Source organism: Lactuca sativa, chromosome 4 (genome assembly GCF_002870075.4).
Source record: "Lactuca sativa cultivar Salinas chromosome 4, Lsat_Salinas_v11, whole genome shotgun sequence".
NCBI lineage: Eukaryota > Viridiplantae > Streptophyta > Magnoliopsida > Asterales > Asteraceae > Lactuca > Lactuca sativa.
The window spans coordinates 45,555,112-45,578,218 of record NC_056626.2 but is presented as its reverse complement, the minus strand read 5'-3'; the positions used below and the strand labels follow the sequence as shown (position 1 = coordinate 45,578,218).

The window sequence follows — 23,107 nt, the reverse complement described above, 5'->3', positions numbered from 1 at the left end:
CTGGTATTTAGGACCACATAACTTTTATAAGGAAAATATTGGATTTTTCTTGGTAACATACAACTCATTACAAAGATCGATTTTCAAACTCTTACTATCAAAAGCTTATGAACTCACCAACCTTTGTGTTGACACTTTTTCAAAACAACATGTATTCTCAAGAATTCAGTGAAACAGGAAAACAACGTTTTGAGGATGGGACGATAAATCGTCAAACAGTTCATTTTGTTATCATAATATAATTGATTTGAATCATGTAAACATATATTTTGGTGTAACTTTTTCAATTATATTTATGATGGTCGTATTTACTTTGAGCATTATTATACTCGTTGTTGTGATACTATACATGAAGTCCTCCACCTCCGGACGTTTCCGCCATCCTTAGTTTGGGGGTGTGACATAGGGTTAGGGTAAGGGGTGATTGGAGAAGATGGAGGTTGACAAATGACCTAGTTCTCAGAGATAATGCCTTTAAATACATAATAAACTCTAAAAACATAGGCTCGGACTGAATAGAAGTCGCGCCGTGAGGCCTCTTCAGGTCGTGCTGCGAATGGCCTATTCCAGCAAGGCCCAAAACCAATTTAAGCCTAAACGACCTTACAACCCAAAACTCAACCTCTTAACCAAAGTCATATACTCTTAGCTCCAAATCCTTATTCCTTTAAGGTCTATACTTCGTCCCTTAAGACCCGAGACCTTCTCTTGATTAAATTAAAGTCCGATTGTTCAAATAAGGAAACATCCCAAAACCAGATGTTACATCGAAAAATAGGTAGTACTAGGGATGGAAACGGGTCGGGGATTAGGCAGTGTTTCACATCCCCATCCCTCGTCCCTGAGTCTCCTATCTCATCCCCACCCCCATCCCCATCCCTAGCGGGTGTGGGAATCGAATCCCGTCCCCTTTTAAAATTGGGCATATCCTTGGTCCATCCCCGACCCATCCCCAATCATATATGTTGACATTTTTCATATTACAAAAGCTATTTTTTCATACATTAAATCACAAACAATGTAGTAAATTCTTTATTAACGCAACTAGTGTATCGATGAAAAAACAAGAATTGATTAGTTTGTATATAGTTTAATAACTAAGAATTAGAATAACAATACTAATTTCTTACATTAACTTCTTAAATCTACCATAATAAATGAAAATGATTTTGCCACATGTCCTCTTTTAATGCATTATGCCACATGGCATTTTATGGTTATTTTTATTTTATAACTAGTTTATAACCCGTGGGCACCACGGATTAGAAAGGTAAAAATAATTTTAGTTAAATTATAAGGTAATTATTGAGCTATGATAAAAAAAAATAATTTAATAAATTAGGCAATAGATATTATAAATAATTTTTTTATTGATGTGTTTGATATGTGTAAAATGGAGGAGTGAATTAGTGGAAATTTAATTAATGAGGAAAAACCTTAGAATGATAAGTGGCAAATAGTTAATGTGAAGTTCTAATTGATTGACATGTGACAAATGTGCTACTCTTTTATTAGGTAGGGAGATTATTGAGCTATGATAAAAAAAAAATTAATAAATTAGGCAATAGATATTATAAATAATTTTTTTATTGATGTGTTTGATATGTGTAAAATGGAGGAGTGAATTAGTGGAAATTTAATTAATGAGGAAAAACCTTAGAATGACAAGTGACAAATAGTTAATGTGAAGCTCTAATTGATTAACATGTGGCAAATGTGCTACTCTTTTATTAGGTACTAGGTTACAACCCGTGGAAACCACGGGTAAAAAAGAAAAATAAAATAGACACGTGTCATTGGATTATTGGTTCCGGTAGATGTTGCCCTAGTTATTTGTTTTCCATAGAACTCATTCCTATATATATATATATATATATATATATATATATATATATATATATATATATATATATATATATATATATATATATATACACACACATATGTATGTTCTAGCATTCCCAACTTTCAAAAAAATATGAAAATTCATCTTTTTTATTTACCATGTTTCCTTTAAAATGATGTATTATTGAGTTGTATACACCTAAATATGCATCTATCGTAAGCATAAACATTAAAACAACCATCTTATTATAATTTTTGCTTGATATTATCTTCCTTGCTATTACACTTCTTTCCTTTTTCTCCGAAAAAAAGCGAAGGAGGCACATTCCTTAGCTTATAGAGAGAACTTGTTCTTCTTCAAGAACATCTTTAATGATTACCTACACAAACATAAGAATACATGTCAAACAAAAAATAAGTAAACAAATCTGAACCAAAAGGTTTTGACCTTTTAGGTCCACATGACTGACAAAAAAATATGAAATAAAGAAGAGTGAAATATGGATTAAGCTTCTTCAGTCCTCTTATTAAATAATCTTCATATACATTAACGATTATTTCCATATTTATCTCTCTATAATATTTAAATAAGCATAAAAAATTTGAACCTAGGAGGAAGCGGCTATATAAGATATGTTCAAAGTTACATATGAACAATTCAGATTTGGAGATTTATTGCGATTTAATTGTTGATTCTATGAAAGACCAAAAATCAAGCTACAAAAGGGTGATTCTTACCGGATTTCATGCACCAAGAGTTTAAAGCATGAGAAGGGCAAAATCATACGTACTTCACTTTGTAAATTTAGGCGGGAAAAAAACTTGGGAAACTTTAAATATTAAGAATAAGTAGGTATTTTAAATATTAAAATTTTATTTTTCAAAATAACAAAAATATTCATAGTTCATAAAATAATGGGAAACTTGTGCGATGGGATTAGTTTCATTTCCAAAAACTGCATAATAAATTGAGAAAAAAACCAATTATTTGCATCCATTATCGAGTCATTAATTTTGAAAAAGAAAACAACATTAAAAAGGATACATACGTGAATATCTAGAAGCATGTATAGATCAAGCTTGTTATCTATAAAAACTTCCACATCTAATTGTTAGTTGTTCCATTGGAATTGTGTCTTTGCTTGTCTCTATTCGATTCATCGCCAAATATGTTAGACATTAGGCATTGGAAATTGACTATCATAAAAACCAACAATAAAAAGTATAAATACTAACTTGAGTAATTCGACCTACTGTTCAAGAGAATTTCTCAATGATTGATTAGAAGGGAAACTTATAAAAGTTACCATTTTAATACAGAAATTATAGAAAAATTCCTTTAAAAATGGAAACTTACAGAAATTAGCCTTTAAATGCAAAATAAAATAAATAACCTTTCAAATACTGAAATACCCGAAATAACCCTACAAATGCATAAAATGAAAAAATATATATATACACATTAAATGCAGAAAATTACAGAAATTATCCTTTTAATGCAGAAAATGATAGAAATTAACGATTAAAATGCAGAAAATTACAAACAATTACCCTTTAAATGTATAAACTTACCCTTTTAATGGAGAAAAGAAAACATTTTAATGGAGAAAAGAAAACAGAAGTTACTTTAAATGAGACAAATTACAAAAACTACCCTTTAAATACAAATAACAGAAATAACCCTATAAATGCAGAAAATGACAACAATAAACCTTTAAATACATAAAATGACCGGCTTCAACTTTGACAATCCATAATTTTAATGACATGTTTTTGACCTCTTAGAAGTTGTAGTCATAATAAAACAACATTGAATTCTTTAAAATCATTAAATTAGTTATATATTAAAACAAAAATGTAATACACGGTTGATATTGTTTTTTTTTCATTGTCTTTGAAAGCTCTGTTAACCAAAACAGACAAAAAAAATGTTGAATATAACAAAATTGAATATAGAAAATTTAGATTCTTGGTCAGTCGTCTAAAATGAATCCATACCAAGTGTATTTAACTCTTATATCCGATCAAGCCCGGAAATTGGAACAATCTCGTAGTCTGCCAAAAAAGTATTGCATTAGTCTTCTTAGGGAGAGAGAGCCCTAAATGGAATCGAGGGAACAGAACTACTGATACATGTTATATATGTGGTCAATAAGACCACAAGAAACAACACAACCAGACATAAAACACATATTTTGGAGACAAATTGCATACAAACCGGTGTTTCCGTAGAGCTGCAGCAGAAAAAGAAAGATCAAACCAATGTTTTAACATTAGTATCAACTGAAGTAGAAAACATGGAATGAAATCAACAACATAACCTTGCTCGATCTATCCTGAATCGAAGTCCTTAGCTAAAATGAGCTTAACTTAGGTTGAGCTCTGCATCTTCAAAAGTCGGTGGTTGCGGTGAACGGTGGCAATGATAGTCTTTCAGATAATTAAATGTGATTATGTTCTTTTCCAAAAAGAAAAAGGAAAGGTAATATGTCACACCCCAAAACCAAGAACGGCGGAAACGTTCTGGGGCGGAGGACGTCATGTAAGGTAATTACAACACAGTAAATGTAAATAGGCAAACAACATCATCCATTGCATTAAATATATAAATTTAATGCATGCGTGTTCTGTAAAATTTTAGACACCAAAAATATAACGTAAATCAAAATAACAAAATGATGAGTCTTGAGTACGCTCCATCATCTCAAAAGCTGGCATCGGTACCTGTCTACTGATGACCTGAGAATACAAGTTATTTTGAAAGAGTTTATCAGCATTAAGCTGGTGAGTTCATAAGTATTTTAGTGTCAATGTTTATTGTCAAAAACGTTTGAACTTGTCCCAATGTATAAGTTGTAAAAATGTAAATAAATGTTTAAAAGTATTTGCAAAAGTTTGAATCTCTCAGAAAATCCTATATTTTCTATAAAAGTAACCTTCTGCCAAGGCTTAACAGTTTTGTAAACTCGTCTGTTGTAAAAGTGTGTGATTACCCAAGTATAACTATCATTTGATAAAATATAGTTTGTACATTAATGCTTAAGTGAGATTATCACCAAAATATGTAATGGGTAAATCATTGTAGTACTGTAGTTTTGTATAATAAGAACTACTGTTGTACTAATTACTACTACCTTAAACCGGATTTATATTAAGGTATAATGTGATAATTGCACCATACTATCGACTGATAACAACGACATAAAGAACGGTCGTAATAACGGAATGACGTTTGGCACCCGCAGACCTGCAGGTCCGGCTGTAGCTAGCAGCAAGGTGTAGGATAGTCAATCCAGTATAGATCTATACGCAAACTCAACGCTCTCCCTCCAAGAGAATTCTGGCTACAACTCGGGCCATGACATTTAAGGCATGCTCCGATACAGTAGATCACATTTGTTATCGTATTCTTGCATGTGTGATGAAATGTTTCTTGTTCTAGTATAGTTGTATATGTTCTCGTAGTATAGTTGTATATATTCCCTTCCTAGTATAGACTCATGAATGAACTGACTCATTGATCTAGCAGTTGTAATAGTATGATTCTGTGTTACCCCGATGGTAACTTGTTAACAGTGTGTTTAGTACGTATGATTATGGAAGTACTTTTATGTCTATATATGTATATTTGATATATAATTAATATGGAAACGACCTTCGGATGGTCACCCAAAATCCTATCAGACCACATCCAAATCGAGGAAAAGGAAACAAGGTGGATAGCCTTCCTAAGCCCTTTAAGCATTATTTATACGTCTATACATATATGAGCATGCAATTTGTACTTTAAAAACATAAATAAGTGTTTATAAGACATTTGAAACATAAGTATATTTTATTAAAGAAAGATTGACTTGATGTCAATCTATAAAACAATTTGAAGGCGTAGATTTGATTAAAACAGTTTAAGTATAAGGAACATTTGCTTAAATCACAGTTGCAGTGTAAATTCGAAAAGTAAATGGGTTTGGAAAACATTTAGAAGTAAAACAGTTTGATATATAGTTTGAATAGTGATAAAACCACTGATTTCCCTAGTTATTAATCACATGTGATTAGAGCAATCATATGCGATTGAAACAATAACTATAAGTATTTAACTTGTATCCCCCCTTTGAAAGCATATAAACGCATTTAGAATATTTAACAGGTTGATTAAGGGGTATGAAACTCACTTGATTGATTGAAGAAAGCGAGATGGAAAACCGGGCAGAGTTTCGTCTCAGAAAACGGATTTCTCTCGGGATTCTCGGGAATCTCGGGAGTAAAATCGACCCTCGGGACTTGAGCAAAAAGACCAGAGCTTCGGGTTATAACGGGCACGGAAAACGAGACAAGGTTGTGAGAGAGAGGAGAGAAATGAGCAACATTTTCGGAAAGCCTCGCATCCTATTTATAGGAAGGCTGAACCGCCTCCGAACGCGGGGCGTACGCTCGTACGCAGCGCGTACGCGTACGTCATGCATGACCGAAGCCTCGACTGCCTCGGTTCGGATGGGACGGGTTGCTGGGTACGCGGGTCGGATGGGACGGCGGGTCGGATGGGACGTCGGGTCGGACGGGTCGGAGCTTCGGACGGGTCGGACGGGTTAGAACTCTTCGGATAGTGCGACGTGGACGATCCGAGACCCTCGATCTCAGTACGCGGGGCGTACGAAGGTACGCAGGGCGTACTTCGGTCCAATCCGATGACTCCCCTTCGGATATTACCGGGAATTTATATTTAAATTTATATTTATTATAAATAAACTTCAAAATTTCATAACTTCCTCATCCGGAGTCAGATTTGGACGTTCTTTTTATGTACGCAAACCTTGATATGATTTCTATTACTTTAATTTATCCGAATAAGATTTTAGGAAGGTTACATTTTGACCTAAATTTGATCGGTTTTACATTACATTGACTCGAAATATCGGGTTGTCACATAATACACTCCACTAGAAGGAATTTCGTCCCGAAATTAGAATTTTAAGCAAGCTAGAATTTACAAATAACTAAGCAAAAAGGTGAGGGTATTTCAGTTCCATCTGATCCTCACGTTCCCAAGTGAATTCCGGTCCTCGCTTGGCATTCCAGCGAACCTTCACGATAGGGATACGGCTTTGCTTTGTCTGCTTGACCTCACGGTCCATGATCTCCATAGGTTCTTCCACGAAGTTGAGGCTTTCGTTGATTTCGATCTCGTCGAGTGGGATTACGAGAGTCTCGCCGGATAAACACTTTTTCAAGTTAGATACGTGGAATGTAGAATGTACGTTACGAAGTGCGTCTGGTAGTTCGAGTTTGTAAGCTACGGGGCCGACTCTTGCAAGAATCTCGAAAGGCCCTATGTACCTCGGATTAAGCTTCCCACGCTTGCCGAAGCGTATCAAGCCCTTCCAGGGTGAGACTTTGAGGAGGACTCGGTCTCCCACCTGAAATTCCAAAGGTTTCCTTCGCTTATCAGCGTAGCTCTTCTGTCGGTCTCTGGAGGCTTTCAATCGTTCACGGATCTGAACGATTTTCTCTGTTGTTTCCCGAATGATCTCCGGACCGGTGAGAGTACTGTCAGAAGTTTGCCCCCTGGCTAATTGGGTATCACCCACCTCAGCCCAGCACAGAGGGGATCTGCACTTACGGCCGTAGAGAGCTTCAAATGGAGCAGCCTTGATGCTCGTGTGATAACTGTTATTATAGGAAAACTCGACAAGGGGTAAATGAGTATCCCATGCCTTCCCAAAGTCAATTACGCAGGCTCGCAACATATCTTCTAGAGTTTGGATGGTCCTCTCACTCTGTCCGTCGGTCTGAGGATGGTAGGCTGTGCTCATGTCCAGCCTCGTTCCTAGGGAATGTTGTAGTGATTGCCAAAATCTTGAGGTGAACCTACTATCTCTATCGGAGATAATGGACATAGGTACACCATGTAGCCGTACGATTTCCCTAATGTATGTTCTCGTAAGCTTCTCCATCTTGTCGGTTTCTTTGATGGGCAGGAAGTGTGCAGACTTGGTCAATCTATCAACGATGACCCATATGGTGTCAAGTCCACCCGTTGTCTTGGGCAACTTGGTTATGAAATCCATAGTGATCCGCTCCCACTTCCATTCCGGGATCTCTGGTTGCTGCAATAAACCAGAGGGCTTCTGGTACTCGACCTTAACCTTTGCGCAAGTAAGGCATTTACTTACGAAGGTAGCAATCTCTGCTTTCATATTAGGCCACCAGTATAGCTTCTTAAGATCCAGATACATCTTATCTGAACCTGGGTGGACGGAATACCGAGTGTTGTGCGCCTCGGTCATGACCAAGTCTCGGAAGCCACCATGTTTCGGTGTCCAGATCCGGTTCATGAAATATAAAGCTCCGTCACCCTTGGCTTCTAAATTCTTGTCCATTCCTCTAAGGGATTCACTTGACACATTTTCAGATTTCATGGCCTCAAGTTGAGCCGCCTGAATTTGCTTAGTCAGGTGTGAATGGATGGTTATCGATAATGACTTGACTTTGCGACCAGAATATTCCTTCCGACTTAGGGCGTCTGCTACTACGTTGGCTTTACCCGGATGATAACGAATCTCGCATTCGTAATCACTGAGTAGCTCGACCCATCGTCGTTGTCTCATGTTGAGCTCCTTCTGATCGAAAATGTGTTGTAAACTTTTGTGGTCGGTAAAGATAGTGCTCTTCGTTCCATACAAGTAATGTCTCCAGATCTTCAGAGCAAACACTACTGCTCCTAGTTCAAGATCGTGGGTCGTGTAGTTAACCTCGTGTGTCTTCAATTGTCTCGAGGCGTAGGCGATGACCTTACCTCGCTGCATCAGAACACATCCGAGCCCTTGATTCGATGCATCGCAATAAACTACGAAGTCTTCTATTCCTTCCGGAAGGGATAGTATTGGTGCGGTGCACAAGGCTCGTTTGAGCGTTTGGAACGCTCTTTCTTGTTTCTCTTCCCAGTCAAAGGCCACACCTTTCTGGGTTAGGGTTGTAAGAGGCTTCGCTATTCGTGAGAAGTTCTGAATGAACCTGCGGTAGTAGCCAGCGAGACCTAGAAATTGACGAATTTCTGTAGGAGTCTTCGGTGCTGACCAGTTCTCAATGGCCTTAATTTTGGATGGGTCCACGTGGATTCCCTCTTCGCTTACCACGTGTCCTAAGAATTCGACTCTTCGGATCCAAAATTCACATTTCGAGAACTTCGCATAAAGTTTCTCTTTTCGTAATGTCCCTAGCACTTGTCGCAGATGATCGCCATGTTCTTTCTTACTTCGGGAGTAGATTAGGATGTCGTCAATGAAAACGATGACGAACTGATCCAAGTAGGGTCGGCATACTCTATTCATCAGATCCATGAAGACTGCGGGCGCATTGGTCAATCCGAATGGCATCACCACGAACTCGTAATGTCCGTAACGAGTTCGGAAGGCGGTCTTCGGCACATCCTCCTCTAGCACTCGTAACTGGTGATATCCGGATCTCAGATCAATCTTAGAAAAATAGTTCGCCCCTTGCAGTTGGTCGAATAGATCATCTATGCGTGGTAGAGGATAACGATTCTTGACCGTCAGTTTGTTGAGTTCTCTGTAGTCAATACACATACGGAAGGATCCGTCCTTCTTCTTAACAAACAAGACTGGTGCTCCCCAAGGTGAGAAACTTGGCCTTATAAAGCCCTTGCTGAGCAGTTCGTTAAGTTGACCAGAGAGTTCTTGCATCTCGGCTGGTGCTAAACGGTAGGGCGACTTGGCTACTGGGGTAGCTCCTGGGACTAAGTCGATTCTGAACTCGACTTGTCGTTGCGGAGGTAATCCGGGTAGTTCTTCTGGGAAAATGTCGGGGAAGTCGCTCACTACTGGGAGGTTCTTTAGTTCTTTCGTTTCTAGGTTCGTGTCGACGACGTGAGCAAGGAATGAGTGGTATTCCTTACGCAGGTATTTCTGTGCTTGAATACTTGATATGATGCGAAGACTTGCACCGGGTTTGTCGCCATAGACTATAAGAGTTTCGCTAGACGGAAGGTTTAGACGGACTGCTTTCTCGAAGCACATGATGTCGGCACGATGAAGGCTTAACCAGTCCATGCCAACGATGACGTCGAAACTTTTTATTGAGACTGGCATGAGGTCGATTGGAAATGAATGGTTGTCTAGAGTTAGGGTACAACCTAAGTATATGCTACTCGCATTTTCAGTTTTTCCATTAGCCATTTCTACTGTGAATAGTTCTTTGAGTGCGTGCGGTGGTTGATTAAGCATGCGAGCAAATTTATGGTTTACGAAGCTTCGCTCCGCTCCACTATCGAATAGAATGCATGCATAGGAGTTATCGAGGAGGAACGTACCGGTCACCACTGTCGGGTCAGCAACTGCTTCCCTGTGGCCAATAGCTAGTATCCTCCCTGCTCCTCCAGCATTCCTCGCTTTGGGGCAGTCCCTCTTAAAGTGGCCTGCTTCGCCACATCCATAGCAGGTTGGGCTCGCGCCAGAGCCAGGGACTTGGTTGATAGGTTGTGCCGGGAACTTACAGAATCGGACGGTGTGTCCTTTCCTGTTGCAGTTAGAGCACTGCAATTCACGGCAGGGGCCGTTGTGGTGGTAGCTGCATTTGGTGCACTTGGGAGAACTTCCAGCATACCGACTAACCGGGGCAGTTATAGCAGCAGTAGGGGTTACTGCGGCATGAATTGCCACCAATTGCTGCTTTTTGGCAGTCTGCTGCTTCTTCCTTTCATCCCAGAATTTCCGCTTAGTATCGGCGGGTTTGGAGGGTTCCGGGATGGCTAGGGTGGTTGTGGTTGCAGAGGTTTTGACTCCATGGTCAATGAGTCGTTGCGCCAATCGTTTGGCATTGTCGAAGGTAGCGGGGTTTGACGCTAGCACATTCCCCTGATACGGAGGCACTAGTCCCCATATGTACCTCTCGATCTTCTTCCCCTCGGTAGGAACCATATTGGGGCAGAGGGCCACCAGCTCGCTGAATCGGGCTGTATAAGCGACCACATTGGTGCCCTTCATCGACAGGTTCCAGAGTTCCTGCTCCAGTTTCTGGATCTCGCCCCTCGAGCAGTATTCCTCAGTCATGAGGTCTTTCATTGTTTCCCAGCCCATGTCGTTGGCTACGACGAGAGTTAGGGCTTTGACGTGGCCGTTCCACCACGTTAGGGCTTTACCCTCAAAGGTGCAGGCGGCATATTTCACCTTGCACGCAGCAGGGCATGAACAAATTTCGAAGACTGATTCAGTCTTCTCGAACCACTGCGAGAGAGCAATGACTCCGCCGGTGCCATAGAAAGGCTTCGGCTTGCAGTTTGTAAAATCCTTGTAAGAGCACTCCCTTGAGCGCACAGGGATTTCGATCGGAATAGATTCCACAGGGGTTCCACCTCTGCTGGCATCAGAAGAGTGATACTGAGCCATGGCGGTTGCCACTGCTGCAGCTACGACAGCATTCAGGGCTACAGTATCGATGACCGGAGGCGGAGGAGGTGGTGGAGGTGCAGGATTATTCCTATTCCTGGGAGACTTGCGAGGAGGCATCCTTCAGCTGAAAGTTTAAAAAGATAAGAAAGATGGTAAGAATCAATTTGTAAGCAACGCGGGAGTGACACATGGACTAACTAAACATAGTCCAACAGTTGAAAGGGTGCTTGAAACCACAACAAGCATTATTAGTAGGAAAGCACAAGTGTATAGATTTTTCCCCAGATAGATAGATCTCAAAAATTTACTGGTATTACTGATGTAATAAGTTCAGGGAAAATCGACCTAACAGTAGGTCATACATCATACCATATAGAAAAGTTTGACAGTCCTTAGATTTCAAATTTGAGTACGGAAAGTTAGAAATATTTTACACACAAGTGCTACTTGGAGCACAGATGTTAAAGGCTATTCTTTAATTACAAGACGGAGATGTACTAGACATCAACCAACGGCGATGGGAAAATCCCGGGCGAGTACTGCGGTCGGACACTTGACGAAACACCTCTTTGAATGGGTCGATCCTAAGTCCTCTGACGAGCTCGAAGTTCCAGTAATTCAGCTCGTGAGGCAGCCAACTGCTACTGCAGGGTTTTATTTGTCCTCCGGGTCCGTTCCATGTCTTCTTCAAGACGACGGATACTGACTGTGTTGAAACCTGAGTCGGCATCAATCTCTATGACTCGGTCGACGGCTGCTCCACCTTGCTCGACAATACGAGCTATTCTGCGGATAATGACAGGCAGAGCTCGGTCAGTAGAGCCACCATCGCTGACGTTGTAAAAGGTTCGGTCCCCAAAGTATGGTAAGGGTTGTCCCTGATCATTACTTCAGCGGTTCAGGTTGTTTGCCCACATGGGTGTAGGACCTGGAAACGCTAGTCGAGGGTTGTTGTTCGGGGCTTGACCTACAATCGGTAGGTTGTTGACTTCAGGCTCGGAGTCGGACCCATCTGAAAAGCCTTCTGCGAGGTGATCATCCAAAGGGATTGGATGATCAACTTCGGGCTCTTCATAGATCCACCCGATATTGCCTTCATTGGGAAAGTACGGGTCGCCATGATGGATATCTAGCCATCAAGATCTATGCGAGAAAAGAGGTATAAGAATATAGTATACGTGTAACTAGTAGCGCAAAATACTCCTATAGTATTTTAAGTTTAAGTTCTATTGATCTCCTTGTGGTATTGTTGGTAAGTTTTTAGACTTGCTAACCTATCACAACCATTCTAAGGCATGTGCTAATCACTCCTAGGATCAGCATAGTTGATCAGGCTATGCCATTTCCAGGACTGACCATACATCCCCGAGCTTACTTGTGATATTTAACAATCGTAATACTTTTGTTCTTGTCATTGCGACACTTATTTTAGTATGAATGCAGACTAGTATACTTAGTTAAATATTTTATTATTTTAAGTATAGACTCTTGGTCAGAGTTTAATCCCTACTGGGTTTATAGTTTAGTATATCTTTTATGGGTTGATATACTCAATTCACTATAAACAATGCTCTGATACCAATCTGTCACACCCCAAAACCAAGAACGGCGGAAACGTTCTGGGGCGGAGGACGTCATGTAAGGTAATCACAACACAGTAAATGTAAATAGGCAAACAACATCATCCATTGCATTAAATATATAAATTTAATGCATGCGTGTTCTGTAAAATTTTAGACACCAAAAATATAACGTAAATCAAAATAACAAAATGATGAGTCTTGAGTACGCTCCATCATCTCAAAAGCTGGCATCGGTACCTGTCTACTGATGACCTGAGAATACAAGTTATTTTGAAAGAGTTTATCAGCATTAAGCTGGTGAGTTCATAAGTATTTTAGTGTCAATGTTTATTGTCAAAAACGTTTGAACTTGTCCCAATGTATAAGTTGTAAAAATGTAAATAAATGTTTAAAAGTATTTGCAAAAGTTTGAATCTCTCAGAAAATCCTATATTTTCTATAAAAGTAACCTTCTGCCAAGGCTTAACAGTTTTGTAAACTCGTCTGTTGTAAAAGTGTGTGATTACCCAAGTATAACTATCATTTGATAAAATATAGTTTGTACATTAATGCTTAAGTGAGATTATCACCAAAATATGTAATGGGTAAATCATTGTAGTACTGTAGTTTTGTATAATAAGAACTACTGTTGTACTAATTACTACTACCTTAAACCGGATTTATATTAAGGTATAATGTGATAATTGCACCATACTATCGACTGATAACAACGACATAAAGAACGGTCGTAATAACGGAATGACGTTTGGCACCCGCAGACCTGCAGGTCCGGCTGTAGCTAGCAGCAAGGTGTAGGATAGTCAATCTAGTATAGATCTATACGCAAACTCAACGCTCTCCCTCCAAGAGAATTCTGGCTACAACTCGGGCCATGACATTTAAGGCATGCTCCGATACAGTGGATCACATTTGTTATCGTATTCTTGCATGTGTGATGAAATGTTTCTTGTTCTAGTATAGTTGTATATGTTCTCGTAGTATAGTTGTATATATTCCCTTCCTAGTATAGACTCATGAATGAACTGACTCATTGATCTAGCAGTTGTAATAGTATGATTCTGTGTTACCCCGATGGTAACTTGTTAACAGTGTGTTTAGTACGTATGATTATGGAAGTACTTTTATGTCTATATATGTATATTTGATATATAATTAATATGGAAACGACCTTCGGATGGTCACCCAAAATCCTATCAGACCACATCCAAATCGAGGAAAAGGAAACAAGGTGGATAGCCTTCCTAAGCCCTTTAAGCATTATTTATACGTCTATACATATATGAGCATGCAATTTGTACTTTAAAAACATAAATAAGTGTTTATAAGACATTTGAAACATAAGTATATTTTATTAAAGAAAGATTGACTTGATGTCAATCTATAAAACAATTTGAAGGCGTAGATTTGATTAAAACAGTTTAAGTATAAGGAACATTTGCTTAAATCACAGTTGCAGTGTAAATTCGAAAAGTAAATGGGTTTGGAAAACATTTAGAAGTAAAACAGTTTGATATATAGTTTGAATAGTGATAAAACCACTGATTTCCCTAGTTATTAATCACATGTGATTAGAGCAATCATATGCGATTGAAACAATAACTATAAGTATTTAACTTGTATCCCCCCCTTTGAAAGCATATAAACGCATTTAGAATATTTAACAGGTTGATTAAGGGGTATGAAACTCACTTGATTGATTGAAGAAAGCGAGATGGAAAACCGGGCAGAGTTTCGTCTCAGAAAACGGATTTCTCTCGGGATTCTCGGGAATCTCGGGAGTAAAATCGACCCTCGGGACTTGAGCAAAAAGACCAGAGCTTCGGGTTATAACGGGCACGGAAAACGAGACAAGGTTGTGAGAGAGAGGAGAGAAATGAGCAACATTTTCGGAAAGCCTCGCATCCTATTTATAGGAAGGCTGAACCGCCTCCGAACGCGGGGCGTACGCTCGTACGCAGCGCGTACGCGTACGTCATGCATGACCGAAGCCTCGACTGCCTCGGTTCGGATGGGACGGGTTGCTGGGTACGCGGGTCGGATGGGACGGCGGGTCGGATGGGACGTCGGGTCGGACGGGTCGGAGCTTCGGACGGGTCGGACGGGTTAGAACTCTTCGGATAGTGCGACGTGGACGATCCGAGACCCTCGATCTCAGTACGCGGGGCGTACGAAGGTACGCAGGGCGTACTTCGGTCCAATCCGATGACTCCCCTTCGGATATTACCGGGAATTTATATTTAAATTTATATTTATTATAAATAAACTTCAAAATTTCATAACTTCCTCATCCGGAGTCAGATTTGGACGTTCTTTTTATGTACGCAAACCTTGATATGATTTCTATTACTTTAATTTATCCGAATAAGATTTTAGGAAGGTTACATTTTGACCTAAATTTGATCGGTTTTACATTACATTGACTCGAAATATCGGGTTGTCACATAATACACTCCACGAGAAAGCAAAGCCATGAGACTGAATTTAAAAACAAAAAACCTATAATTTACTAAATAGTAGATATCAAGCAAAATATAAGATTCGACTACAAAATAAAGAGACAAAGTAGAATGAATTACACTTATTTTTGGAATTGGTTTAATGTTTATTCAAATTGAATGGCACCTTCAAATAGCATCCTTTCTGATTCTGACTATCACACCAATCATCCTTCTTAGAAGCTGCAACAACATCATTCATAGAATATGAGTGAATCAATCAGTAATATCAAGGGTGATTCAAATATCTACATCTTAAATCCATATTATGGGTGATTACAAAACTTGAATCCACGAATTTAAGTTGGGCATATCAAAGAAGATTTCCATCTTATATATCGGCGAATTGCATTTTAATTTACATTCCTGAATTCTTGGGCACAATTGTTATATCATTTAAACCATTTGATGCTGATTTTAAGGAATTAAAGATGTGATCTGCTAATTGATTTCTCATTAAAGGGTAAAATCGGTATTCCATTTTGCAAAATTTTGAGCTGAGAAGATGCCACGTGGACAAAGAAGGATTGTTTTATTAGAATAGAGATATGTAGCTATTTCACTCATGATCAGTTATATGTAGCTATTTCCCCGTGTCACAAATAAAAAAGGTTTGAAGGTATTCATATGTGACACGAAAGGTTGTTCAACTAATAAAACAAAAAATGTTGTCTACAAAGAGGTCTTTCAACGATTATAGATATTTATCAATTTCAGTGTATCTTCTATATATTTCAATAATACCAATAGCCATAATTTTTTTAATCATTATGCAATATCTATAGACATTTGTATGTTTTTTTATGGTTCCCTACGTTTAACACGGGTTATAATTTAATTGTGAGTGTAATAGTGTTTTATACCCATGACGATTTATTTGAGTATGAGATAAATATCCTAAGACTAGTTTATAACCCGTGGGCACCACGGATTAGAAAGGTAAAAATAATTTTAATTAAATTATAAGGTAATTATTGAGCTATGATAAAAAAAAAATTAATAAATCAGGCAATAGATATTATAAATAATTTTTTTATTGATGTGTTTGATATGTGTAAAATGGAGGAGTGAATTAGTGAAAATTTAATTAATGAGGAAAAACCTTAGAATGACAAGTGGCAAATAGTTAATGTGAATCTCTAATTGATTGACATGTGACAAATGTGCTACTCTTTTATTAGGTAGGGAGATTTTCCACTTGGCAATTTCTTCTTTTTTTCCTTTTCTTAATATTGAAAACCAAAGTTGTCTAAATCTCAATATAGGTAACGTATGTTATATATGTTATGTATTGATTGTATTAAAATCTCCGAATAATTGCTATACTAACATACATTTCCTTCCTTTTTAAATCCATCATATCATTTATCTATTCCTCGAATCCACAACTAAGCTTTGATAAAAATTCCAAAATTATACACTTTTGAATGAAAGGAACTAAAACTGTGATATCAATCATGCTATTTTGTTGTTGTTCAAACCTTTACTCTGAATAATCAAAATCGACTCCACCACCATCTACACAAGGTTAGAAAATCATTCGGATTTAATGATGGCCTTCTTTTGCAAAGCAGCTTATTATTGAATAATTGCAAAGTTTATGTGTTTTTCTTATCTTTCCTTTGCATTTGTCCCTGTTGATGTAAGTCTACTATTTGAATCCTTTTGTATGTCGTAATGCATATATGGTGTTCGATAGCATGCCTCAAAGAAATATGGTCATTGGCATTTTAATTATTTGATTTGGTTCTAATTTACTGCTTCGTCCCTGTTGATAGAAAAGTTTAACTGGTGTGGTAATTATGTCACTAAGTTAACTTCTTATGTGCTTACCATACATACGTGGCAACTCTTCCCATGCCCTTAAAAATATGTGGTTGCTAATATGAATTATAGTTGATGAAATTCATAAAGACTAACAGTAATCCCTCAAGTAATCTGAAAGATTGAAAAAAATATATGATGTCCTTGGTTCAGTTCAGTTGATTTATTTGTTTTATGAAAGTTGAAATTTGCAATTTTTACTTCCACATTTATACCCTTTTGGTCATATATTTTTGAGTTTGTTTTGATTGCAAATCAGTTGAAAGAGAAGTTGGCGTATATTGTGATTGATTTTAACCAATAATTGCAGAAATCTAATACTTGCTCTACTGTGGACAAGAGCTTTGAGTTGCCAGAATGGCAGGTTTTATACTATTGGGAATAACGTTTCAGTTGCCCAGATGTTTTGTTCCAGCAATTGATGATCAGAATGGAAGGTGTTGGGATTCATGATACGACTATAATTTATGATTCTTTGATGCCCCATTTGCCTAGATCATGGTTCTCTTACTGTTATACAAATTTTCCTTGCTTAGTCCGGAATTGGACCATTTTGCCCCTAATATTTCATCATATTTGTTGTGTTTTTTCTGTTGATCAGGTTCTTTTACTTAGAATTAACTAGATTGTGGATATCAATAAAAAAACGGAAGCATGTAAAAAATTAAGGAAAATGACAATTCTTCTTGCAATTTTATATCAACGTACTATTTTAGAAGAACATTTTTAAATGTAACATTCAAGAATCCAGTAAAGTGACCAAACTTTGGTCATAATGGGACTGTTATTGTCTTTCTATGGATATTATCTTAGATCTTAATGGGACTCTTATTGTCTTTCTATGTCATTTTATGGGTTTTTCTATTTTATTAAATTCCACATAATATTTTAATGTAATAATTGCAATAAATGTAGTAATAAATGGATATTAATTTCAATTTCAAAATTCCCAAAATTAAAACTCTTTAGTTTCTTTTCATTATTTAAATTATTTATTTAAACTTAAAAGATAAAAAACATTTCCATTATAATAAATTATTATTTTGTTTATTTTCTTATAAATTCAAAACTCTCAAATATTTTGACATTTATATTAATATTATTTTTTCTAATTAATCCATATAATATATGAGTCTCACATCTAGTTGTATAATATATTAATATTAACTAAATAAAATGTAAGTATACCATTAATTTACGTTGTTTAATAACCAAAAATTAGAATAAATAGAGAATAAATATCTTGATTACGTCGTTTAATAGCAAAAACTAGAAAACGATAGTCTTCCCAAGCATACGACCAATGAAAATCACTCAAAGTTGAGCTTAGGAAACATTAGTTTTAACTAACTTTTCATAGTTTACATACCATACCAAATTATAATACAAATTATAATAGATCATGGATGCAAAAACTACAATTTAATCCTAAAAAATGGAACTACATATTATAGTGTCCGATGCACAAATATCTTCTTATTAAATAAATACGAACATATTATCCATTTGTAATATATGAAGAGTGTATAATATATGTAATACATAACATACAACAAAAACAAAGCGGGGATGGAGTGGGTTGGGGAATACAATACCCGGCCCCGACCCCTCCTCGGTTTCTAGCTATATTGGGATTCCCGGCTCCATATCGTATTATCGTTCTTTTTTGATTTGATTACTTTTATAACATTTATCAACTTATCCTACTATTAATGAATTTTGCTTATATATAAAAAATTGTATTTAAGGGGCCATTTTTATTTTTCATGTCAGACCCTTAAAATCAACAAGACGTCCCTATTTGGCAACATGATAACAACATATCTTTCTCATGTATGTATATGTTTAAATAACCATCCCGACCGAAAGTAGGATACCTGAAATATAATTCGATGGTATCATTTACATTTTCAACCATAAATTACCATAATGATCCGTACACAACAATTTTTCTCCGTACACAACAATTGGTGTTTTGAAATGTTGTATTGTACAACTATATGATGCATGAATTGTTGTGTATGGTAAAAAACTGTTGTGTACGAATCACTTCATTTTTTTTTAAAACAAGCTAGAAGGCAAAAATGATAAAATAAGGGGGATTTCATATTGAATTGATTGTACACTTATTGTGAGTGTTTATAACATTTACTAGTATTGACATTAAGGAATTCATGTTTTTTGAATAAAGAAATGCTTATTCTTGATTATAAATTTTTATAAGTTTAAAATAACAAAATTATCGACAATCCGATATTTAAGTCTTAATACTCATTATATCGTATGCTACTAATTCAAATTTAACTTACATTTAATTTAATGTGATAAGAAGAAATTTTAATAGTTCGAATAAATTCGATCAGTACCGATCCATTGATTTTCTTTGCCTTATGCACGATTATGAAATAATGTCCATATATTTTTATGGTAAAACAGACCAAACATATATAAAAATAAAATAAACAAAAGTATTTTGTAGTTCAACAAAAATTCATATTACTACAAACAAAAAGTACACAAATTACCTAAAACAATACATTTGTTCATGAAGAAAATTTGTTATTTAATAATTGTCAATACTAGTTGTTCATGAAGAAAATCTACCCTAATAAATGAAGGTTTTTTTGCCACTTGTCATACTCTCATTCAATTTGCCACATGTAATTTTATGGTAATTTTCCATTAATTTTTATTCTACTTGTCATTTTATGGTTTTTCTATTTTATTAAATGTCAAATATTATTTAAATCTAATAATAAATGTATATCAATTTCATTAATGGACTTTCCTTCTAATTTCAAAATTACTAAATTAAAGTTTCATTAATTTCATTTATTTATTTATTTATTTAAATAATTTGTTTAAATTTAAAAAAGAAAAAAAAAACACTTTAATTTTTATAATTCAATATTTTTCTCACTTTTCTTATAAATTCAAACTTCTCAAATATTTTTAATTTTATATTAATTTTTTTTTAAATAAACTCATGTAATACATGGGTCTCATACCTAGTCTGTTATTTAATAATTGTCAATACTAGGCAGAAATCGAAGTAAATACATATATTATTTAAGTAAAGAAGGATAAAACCTAAATTAAATATGCAGCAAAATCTGTGATTTGAAGCAAATACATATATTTATAAGTTTTTAAAATGTTATGGGTGAAATTGTTTGTTTAAACAAATATTTCTAGAGGCATTAGCATTATATTGAGAAATACATGTTAAAATGGCCAAGAGATTTTACATGTTTTACAAATAAAATGAATAACATGTTATTTTCCTTTTATATGCCGGCTATATAACACGCGTACAAAGGGAACTCGAAATGGATATATAAGACATGCCAAAACTTTGAAAAAAAAATTCAGAGCTTCTTCTTTCTTTTTGAACAACTCCGGAGCTTATTCTATAATGGCGTTTTCTTCCATTTCTTGGTCCTTTACAATATTTTTCATAATTTTGCAGATGTTAATCATGTTATGGAGTGGTAGCTGGCATGCTAATGGATGCTATACCTCCATCTTCAGCTTCGGTGACTCCCTAACAGACACCGGTAACTTTAAACAAGTGGCCTCCATAACCGATGAGTTCTTTCCTTTTCTTCAGCCGCCTTACGGTGAAACCTTCTTTCATAAACCGACTGGTCGTTGCTCAGATGGCCGACTCATCATTGATTTTCTAGGTAACTCCTCTTCCTCTATGTGTGTGTAAATAATACTATCTACTAAACGTTTCTAGGAAGAAAATAATGCATGCACTTGGTGAATGACTACATTGTTTTTTGGTTTAATTATGAAGCTGAGAGTCTCGGGTTGCCATTGGTACGACCATTTCTGCATGACTGTGACAGTGTCATTGAGCCGGGACAAGGAGTTAACTATGCTGTGGTGGGCGCGACAGCATTGAATTCATCGTTTCTTGAAGCAAGAGGAATTGTTAATGATTTGACAAATGCCTCTTTAGGAGTTCAGTTGGCATGGTTTAAACAATCATTAGCTTCTATTTGCAGCAACGTTTCAGGTAACCAATTAAGCAGTTGTAGTCTATACTCTATACAACAAGGTTCTACAATATACCATATTTGCAGCCATATGGGTGGAATTATATCACTTGATATTAAATTAACATTATTTAGTGTTTTTAATTATTGGCAGATTGTAGAAACTTAATTGGACGTTCTTTGATCTTAGTTGGAGAGATTGGCGGAAACGATTACAACTATCCGATAACAGATGGAAAACCCATTGATGAGGTCGAACCATTCGTTCCTCTAGTAACTGATACCATCGTCTCAGCTGTCGATGTAATTAGAAGCCACTCAAATCATACAAAACACATTTTAAATCATCAACATCAACATCACGCCCAAGTTAAAATGTCTTTCAAATACAGGAATTGATTCAGATGGGGGCACAAACACTGGTCGTTCCAGGAGAATTTCCACTTGGATGTTCTTCTCAATATTTAACAATACGTGGTTCCGAAAGTGAAGAGTATGATAGCACAACAGGCTGCCTCATCAAGTTCAATAAATTTGCCGAATACCACAATGAACTGCTGCAAACGAAACTAAATCAGCTTCGAGAGCTTCATCCCAATGCCATCATCATCTACGTTGACTACTACAATGCTGCCATGCAATTTATCCGTTCTCCAGATAAATTTGGTGCATAATATATATATATGTGTTCCGAAACTAACTTGAATCATTTTCTGCATCTCAAATATTAATGTGATTTCATGTCTATATTGTCCATTAATGGCATTGTAGGATTTACAAATGGTGCTCTGAAGGCATGTTGTGGAGTTGGAGGTCTGTATAACTACAATAGAGTTGGAGTTGAAGGCATGTTGTTGATGTTGATGATTTAAAATGTGTTTTGTATGAGTTGAGTGGCTTCTAATTACATCTACAGCTGAGACGATGGTATCAGTTACTAGAGGAACGAATGGTTCGACCTCATCAATGGGTTTTCCATCTGTTATCGGATAGTTGTAATCGTTTCCGCCAATCTCTCCAACTAAGATCAAAGAACGTCCAATTAAGTTTCTACAATCTGCCAACAATTAAAAACACTGAACAATGTTAATTTAATATCAAGTGATATAATTCCACCCATATGGCTGCAAATATGGTATATTGTAGAACCTTGTTGTATAGAGTATAGACTACAACTGCTTAATTGGTTACCCGAAACGTTGCTGCAAATAGAAGCTAATGATTGTTTAAACCATGCCAACTGAACTCCTAAAGAGGCATTTGTCAAATCATTAACAATTCCTCTTGCTTCAAGAAACGATGAATTCAATGCTGTCGCACCCACCACAGCATAGTTAACTCCTTGTCCCGGCTCAATGACATTGTCACAGTCATGCAGAAATGGTCGTACCAATGGCAACCCGAGACTCTCAGCTTCATAATTAAACCAAAAAACAATGTAGTCATTCACCAAGTCCATGCATTATTTTCTTCCTAGAAACATTTAGTAGATAGTATTATTTACACACACATAGAGGAAGAGGAGTTACCTAGAAAATCAATGATGAGTCGGCCATCTGAGCAACGACTAGTGGGTTTATGAAAGAAGGTTTCACCGTAAGGCGGCTGAAGAAAAGGAAAGAACTCGTCGGTTATGGAGGCCACTTGTTTTAAGTTATCGGTGTCTGTTAGGGAGTCACCGAAGCTGAAGATGGAGGTATAGCATCCATTAGCATGCCAGCTACCACTCCATAACATGATTAACATCTGCAAAATTATGAAAAATATTGTAAAGGACCAAGAAATGGAAGAAAACGCCATTATAGAATAAGCTCCGGAGTTGTTCAAAAAGAAAGAAGAAGCTCTAAATTTTTTTTTCAAAGTTTTGGCATGTCTTATATATCCATTTCGAGTTCCCTTTGTACGCGCGTTATATAGCCGGCATAAAAAAGGAAAATAACATGTTATTC

General features: G+C 36.6%; 1 protein-coding gene across 1 annotated transcript; it reads left to right on the top strand.

Moving 5' to 3' along the window:
- The first annotated feature begins 20,455 nt into the window (after positions 1 to 20,455).
- Positions 20,456 to 22,030, top strand: LOC111914706 (GDSL esterase/lipase At1g31550-like). Its single transcript, XM_052770839.1, has 5 exons — positions 20,456 to 20,840; positions 20,957 to 21,178; positions 21,313 to 21,461; positions 21,551 to 21,824; positions 21,930 to 22,030. The coding sequence occupies exons 1-5, from the start codon at positions 20,570 to 20,572 to the stop codon at positions 22,028 to 22,030; spliced, it is 1,017 nt and encodes a 338-aa protein (XP_052626799.1). The 5' UTR covers positions 20,456 to 20,569.
- The last annotated feature ends 1,077 nt before the right edge of the window (positions 22,031 to 23,107 follow it).

Coding starts and splice junctions, on each gene's coding strand:
- LOC111914706 (XM_052770839.1), top strand. CDS start 20,570: ATGGCGTTTTCTTCCATTTCTTGGTCCTTTACAATATTTTTCATAATT. Junction 20,841..20,956: donor ACTCATCATTGATTTTCTAG/GTAACTCCTCTT, acceptor TTAATTATGAAG/CTGAGAGTCTCGGGTTGCCA. Junction 21,179..21,312: donor TATTTGCAGCAACGTTTCAG/GTAACCAATTAA, acceptor AATTATTGGCAG/ATTGTAGAAACTTAATTGGA.